The sequence below is a fragment of the Triticum aestivum genome, chromosome 2A (genome assembly GCF_018294505.1).
Source record: "Triticum aestivum cultivar Chinese Spring chromosome 2A, IWGSC CS RefSeq v2.1, whole genome shotgun sequence".
In the NCBI taxonomy this organism is placed as follows: Eukaryota; Viridiplantae; Streptophyta; class Magnoliopsida; order Poales; family Poaceae; genus Triticum; species Triticum aestivum.
The window spans coordinates 722,784,644-722,791,718 of NC_057797.1; the positions used below are offsets into that span (position 1 = coordinate 722,784,644).

At 50.5% G+C, this 7,075-nt stretch overlaps 1 protein-coding gene across 1 annotated transcript; it reads left to right on the forward strand.

Annotated features, from left to right (window-relative positions):
- The first annotated feature begins 3,374 nt into the window (after positions 1–3,374).
- On the forward strand, positions 3,375–6,273 carry LOC123190573 (anthocyanidin reductase ((2S)-flavan-3-ol-forming)). The gene is made up of 6 exons (XM_044603247.1): positions 3,375–3,736; positions 3,969–4,135; positions 5,044–5,244; positions 5,360–5,519; positions 5,673–5,889; positions 5,990–6,273. Exons 1-6 carry the CDS (start codon positions 3,613–3,615, stop codon positions 6,135–6,137), a joined length of 1,017 nt encoding a protein of 338 aa, XP_044459182.1. The 5' UTR covers positions 3,375–3,612; the 3' UTR covers positions 6,138–6,273.
- Positions 6,274–7,075: the final 802 nt, after the last annotated feature.

Below are 7,075 nucleotides of genomic sequence, written 5' to 3' on the forward strand. Positions count from 1 at the left end.
GGCCATGGCAACATTGCTTCGACGGCCACGACGGCGAGGTGTACGTGCTATGATGGAGTCGACGGCCGCGGCGATGCTTTGACGCCCATAGCAACATTGCTTCGATGGACACGACGGCGAGGTGTACGTGCCGCGATGGAGTTGACGGCCGCGGCGATGCTTCGATGGCCATGTCAACATTGCTTCAACAGCCACGACGTCGACAACCATCATGCTTCGACGGCCATAACAACAATGTTTTTGACGGCCATGACGTCGACAACCCTCGACGCTGCGATGCGTGCTTCAATGGCCGTGGTGATGCTTGCACCGCCACGACGACGAGATGTATGTGCTGCAATTGTGTTGGCGGTCACGGTTGTGCTTCGACGACCACGATGATCAGGCGTGTTGCGATAGCGTAGGCGGCCACGACAATGCTTGAACAGCCACGACATCAACAACATCGTCGATGACAACGATGATGCTATCATGATGGCAGAGCTGTGAGCCATAGCCCCGCGGTGCTGCAGGTAGTGATGCGATGCTGACAATGATGCTTCAAATTATGTCGCAAGACGACCGACCGATGATGTTGTCAGGCCTGCTGCGAGCTCATGAACAGTACTGAGAGTCCGGCGGCAAAGCTAGAATGGCCGGGCTGGGCGATGTTGCCACTGTAGCCGACCGGGTGCTACGCGTGTGGGCGAAGGTGCCACGACGACGTGTGACAGCACTGCGATTGTCATCGATACTTTTGAAGCATTTCGTGAGGCTGCAGTGTTTTGTAAAGGAGTGGACGTGTGAGGTGAACTAGGCAAATCAATCATCGGTTACACGCATCGCAATCTAACGGCCATCAAGCCGGCTGCAGCTTGGCCCGCTACAGCCGGATGACGCGTAGCATGCGTCCTCTTTATACCACTTGTTAGATAAAACAAGAACGTTTGATCCTAAAAATCGGAGGCCCCCGCGTTGCTCCCCACGAGCAAGTCTAGTGGCAACCAGCCTTGCCGACGCTGCCCTTCTCCCCCCTCCCCCTCCCCCTCCTCCTCCTCGTTGCTGCTAGAGAGGGCCGAAGGGCAAGCCCTCAAGGCTCGCGATCAAGGGCTCCATCGGAGGCGCAGTTGCGAGACGGAGACATGAAGGCATGGTTGAGGCATGGCGGTGGGCATGCTCGGGCCATGCATAGTGCTCCGGTCAGGAGGCACGTCGTCGTTTTGGCGGTCGATGCACCGCTGATCTAGCGGGCGGATGCACTTCACGTGGGCGCGTCTCGGTGATGGAGATCTACCTTTCGTGCTCTAGATCTGGCCATGTCGGCCCATAGGGGGTGTCAGCGGTGTTGTGCTTTGCCTTCAGTGTTGGTCCGAGTGGTGACCTTGTTCAAGGCCCGATTTGGTATACCTAGCAAATGCGATATTTTTTGCATTGCTACCTTGTTCAAGGCATTGTTCGGATATGCTCGAACTGACTCTTCAGGACGAAAACCTAGAATTTGACCTTTGATGGTTAGATCCAGTGATGGTGGCGCTTGAGCGGCACTCCCTTCCTGAAGGTGTTGATGTTAAAGAATATCGGTATCTTTATGGTGTCATGAGATGGTTGGTGTGGATAAGGTGGTTGTTGTAGTTTATCAATCGCAGCATTCATCGCTTTGGATTTTTTTCTCGCCTACGCATAGCTTTAGTCTTATATGACTTTGCTATTAGCCGGCGTTTTGTTAAGTGTGTTGGTGTTGGCTGTGTGCATCCTACCTATGCAGAGGTCAGGTGTGCGCTCATCGTGACAATATCCTCTTGGCACTTCATTTTGAGTCAATAAAATCCATCATTTATCAAAAAAAAATATAAAACGAGAATAAATGAGACACGAGAGACACGGGTTTAATGTGGAAAACACTTGCTAAAAATACCACGAATACACGAAGGCACAATTCACTATGACGGGGAAGTATTACAAGCATGAGATAACAGACCGTCTTTAGGTGTGACTACATGTGGTCTATATGAGAGACAATATATAAGAGTCCTTAAAGGACAAGTAAATGAGTTGTACTCACAGCATCGACATAAACGCAACGCCCCACACCGTCTGTACTACGTCTAGTCCAATACTGTAGTAGAATTCGTATCGTAATTTAAAGCATCTCCAACAGCCGCGCCAAAAGACGCGCGCGCGTGATAAATTGACTTTATAGCACTCGCGGGACGTTTACGCGCGATCCATCGGTGGCGCGAAACTAGCGCGCGCGGGAAACGATTGCGCGCGCGCGGGAAAAGGCGACCGCTCGCGCGCTACATTTGGCGCGCCGCGTCCGGCGCGCCTATAAATTGCAGTGCCTCCGCCGCTCTCTCCATCGCCCTTTGCCGCTCTCTCCGTCTCTCCATCGTCCCCCTGCCGCGCTCTGCCGCCGACACGCCACCACCGCGCCATGATGCCGCCTCGGCGCCGGGGAGGTACGGGCTACCGCGGCGTCCGCGTGTGTCCGTCCGGCACCTACTCCGCCGAGATTCGGTCGGTTGGCGGCATGCGGCTCCGTCTCGGAACTTTCGACACCACTCAGGAGGGCGCCCGCGCGTACGACGCTGCGGCGTGGCGCCTCCTGCGGTCCCGTCAGGACATGAACTTCGCCGACGTGGCGACACGGGAGCGCGCACAGGAGTTGGCGCCTTTCCCGCGGCTTCTCACTGACGAGGATCATCGCAAGCACCGGAGTCGGGAGCATCGTCTCAGGCTGGCCGAGATGGACGAGCAAGCCATGGCGCCGTGGAGTCATCGCTTCCCGGAAGACACCAACGAGGAACAGTTCTTCGCCCAGAGGAGGGCGAAGAGGAGAGAGGAGCGAGCCGACTATCGCGAGGACAAGCGAACGCGGAAGGCGGTCGCTAAATACAACCAAGCGCTAGGAGATGCGTCCTCCTGGAACTCCGGCGACGAGCGGTTCCTTGACGCCTACGCTCCGACGTCGGAGGAGGACATCACTGAGACAGAGTCCGAGTCGGACGAGTAGTAGTAGGAGAACTATCTACGAAACCAAATATGTAATAGGAGAACTATCTACGAAACCAAATATGTAGTAGAAAAAACTGAAATATAGCGCGCCTGCTGAAGCGGCGTGGGCGCGCTTTAATTTGCGGCGGCCGCTGGAGCCAGCGCACCGCTACACACCAAAGCTGGCTAACCCGGTGCTGTATCGTGACTTTTAGCGCGCGGCGCGCTTGCGCGGCTGTTGGGATGCTCTTAACACTCTATAGCAGCCAGCGTCAACAGCTCCACGTTCACATGTTTGTATTGTACTCCCTCTGGTAGTAGTATATCGTACAGTGCACATCAACCTTACCTACTGTAACTTTAGCGTTAGCAGCCATGCATAGATACAGCCGGCTAAGAGTCTTCATGCACAAGGATCTTACCTACTGTCACTTCAGCGTCAGCGATGACGTGCAAGGACACTTTCAAGTTTCAACTGCTGGAAAATTGTTTGTCATTCACCACCAACCTGGGACTTGTCTCCGTCGTTAGTTATCTGTATGTACACAGTATAAATGCAGGTTCTCTACACAGTGGCAACATCCGGAGCAGTGAGGTAGCCAATCGTCGTTCTCTTCGCCGTTAGAGGTACTGATCGAGATGTCGGCGGCCGAGGGGAGGAAGACGGCGTGCGTCACCGGAGGGAGCGGCTACATCGCTGCAGTTCTCATCAAGCTGCTGCTCGAGAAAGGCTACGCGGTCAAGACGACGGTCAGAGACCCCGGTTTGGTTCTTGTTTCTTCGTTTCTACTAGTTCTGTTTCTTATGCACTCCAGCAAACTTCCATTCAGAGTTAGGTTCTTTGGACCCTGCCATGTTCTTTTTATGACTGCAAAACATGCCTTCCAAGTTCCAAATCAAAGTGTTTTGCGTACTATCACTTATGCTGAAACTGCTGGAAACTGTTTTTGATCCAAAATTCCCAAGACTCTGAAGATTCTGTATTTTGTATGAAGATGACATGGAAAAGAACTCCCACCTCAAAGATTTGCAAGCGCTTGGCCCCTTGGAGGTCATCGGTGCCCAACTGGACGTGGAAGGAAGCTTCGACGAAGCGGTTTCTGGCTGCGACTACGCCTTCCTTGTCGCTGCCCCAATGAACATCGATGCAGCAGATCCTGAGGTAAACATCCATCTCCCGCGATCTTTGCTTTCATTTGCACGATCGCTCTTCGATCTGGCATCTGAATATCTGACGGTGATGTACGGAGTTGGGACTTGGACACAAATTTATGTTGTCAGCTATATATCACGTGATCTCTGGCAAATTATTCTCAGCCAAAGAATTAGACTTGGGACCTTGTTCACCCTGATGTCACATCCTTCACGTGGCCTTCTGATCAAAAGCCAACGGCGCACTCCGCAGCTGACAGAAAACGTGATGTCGGTCTTTTTTTCGAAGGGTTTTTATCATTTATGCCATTAATTGTGTCTCATTATTCAGTTTTACCATTAAAAGTTACAACTACTCAAAAATGCCATCAATCCATGAGATGCTTGCTCAAAAATGCCATTAGATATCTTAAAAATGACATCGTTCTGTTAGATTTTTGTTCAAAAATGCCATTAGACATTGTTATTTTTACGTCAAACCCATTGACCATGTTCTATGACAAAAATAAGCCTAGACCCACATGTCAGTTCTCTCTATCTCACAATGATATGTGTGGCCCCACTTTTCAGGAGTAACCAAGCGAATAATTTTACAAGAAAATAAGAACGTTGTTGGGATCAAATGGGCCCCATACTTTATTGTAGTGAGATAGAGCTGGCATGTTGGTTCATAGGTATTTATGTCATTATAACATAGCAAAAGAGATTTGAGATCACAATGATGATGTCTAGTGGTATTTTTGAGCATGTGTCTAATGACACGATGTTATTTTTGAGCAGTTGAAATTTCTAATGGCAAAACTGAGTAGTGGGACACAACCGGTCAGCTCAACTCTACATCGAGCGATGCATATAGTCATGATGGAGTATTTTACTTAACTTTATTTTAATTTTATATCGTCTTGTGTCTGGCGGCAGAAGGATATGATCGAAGCCGCCGTCCAAGGAACTCTCAACGTGATGAGGTCGTGCGTGAGAGCTGGGACGGTGAAACGGGTGATCCTGACGTCGTCGGACGCCGCGGTGTCCAGAAGGCCGTTGCACGGTGGCGGCCACGTGCTGGACGAGGGCTCATGGTCCGACGTCGAGTACCTCAGAACAAACAAGCCACCAATTTGGGTACATAATCTTTTGTGTGTGTGTGCAGCTGCTATCTCTCTTCCAGACATTTACATTCATGGAAATAAATCACGTAACGTTGATACCCGTTTTATGTACGTAATTTACATGGCAGGCGTATGCCGTCTCGAAGGTGCTTCTGGAGAAGGCGGCGAGTGAATTCGCGGAGGAGAACGGCGTCAGCCTCGTCACCGTGTTGCCCGTGTTCACCTTGGGTGCGGCGCCGCTCTCCAAGGCCAAAACCAGCGTCCCCCTCACCCTCTCCCTGTTGTCCGGTGAGAAAGGCGTCCATGCTATAGCATTTCTCACTTGTTTCTACAGCTCGGTCGGTGGTTGCCAACTGAGAGATGTGGCGACTGGCAAGCAAGCTCTCATTCCAATCCGGTGTTCTTCTGACATGGTGTCCGCTTGACATGTGCATTTACCAGGCGACGAGACATTCCTGAACATGCTGATAGGCCTGCAATTGATCACCGACTCCATGGCGATAAGCCACGTTGAAGACGTATGCCGCGCCAAGGTGTTCGTGGCCGAGAACGAGTCCTCCTCCGGCAGGTACATCTGCTGCAGCCACAACACTACAGTCCTGCAGCTCTCCCGTTTCTTGAAAGAGAAGTATCCACAATACAATGTGCAACCTGAACGGTACGTGAGTCGGCTGTTTAAAGTTTGGGCTGCTCGAATGCAGGCACGCAAATATTTATCTTTTATGTGGGTTTAACAACATCCAAGTATGCTTATGTAGCTTTGATGGATCCCCGGAGAAGCCCAAAGTGTGCCTGTCTTCTGAGAAGCTCATCGGGGAAGGGTTCGTGTTCAAGTATAATGACCTGGGTGAGATATTTGACAACCTCGTCGAGTATGGCAGGACAACAGGGATTCTTCCCTACTGATATGTACGCCGGCTGATGATCAATATGTGACCGGAACAAAATATTGTTGTCTCAAATAAGCCAGAAGCTCCGTGCTTGTGTTTTTGTAAAATAAGATGTTAGTACCCGAGTTGCACTATCCCGAGGATCCTCGGGCTACAGGAAATATGTTTTCTACAACTACGGGATCACCCCAACATATTCTATCCATCGAATATACAACTACCTAACCACCGGCCCCCTGGCGACTTATATAAAGGTGAACAAGTTTTCACTGGAAGAGAAGGTCACGCGGGTGCAAAATTTGATAGATCAGAAAACTCCATTGCAATTCTTTCATATTATCAAACAAACATAGGTAGGCATGCCATAGCCTCTACTCATACGTGGGTCTAAACCTGGGTAAAACAACTATGTCATCATCACTGCTGACAAGATCTCTTTGGACCCCACCCCCTCCCTATTATCTTTCACAACACGAGCGCTCATTTTTTTTCGAAACGGAAGCAAAAGATTTGCCTCATCTATTAAATAAGAAGAGGATAGAATTTGTTACAAGGGCACACTTTTAGACGGCATGGAAGATTACTCACACAAAATAATGTTCCCTAGTTTTTCTGCTCCGGCGGTGATCCAAAGGTTTGCCTCGCAGATGATGTTGTTTAGCAAGACTGGTGGCGGAGCACTCTTGTTCCGGAAAACACGGGCATTCCGCTCGTTCCAAATGGTCCATGACACGAGCATGGTTAGAGAGGCCATGGCCTTCATGTTGGGGACTCCGGCGCCGGTCCTATTTGTCCACCATTCCTTGACCGAACTCTCAAGATGCCACATAGAGGTGTCCATATGATGAAGCCCAAATTTTGCAATGACCAAGTTCCATAGCCTAATAGTGAAGCGGCACTTGAAGAAAAGGTGCGGTCCACTTTCTTGCTCTCGCTTGCAAAGGGTGCAAAGAC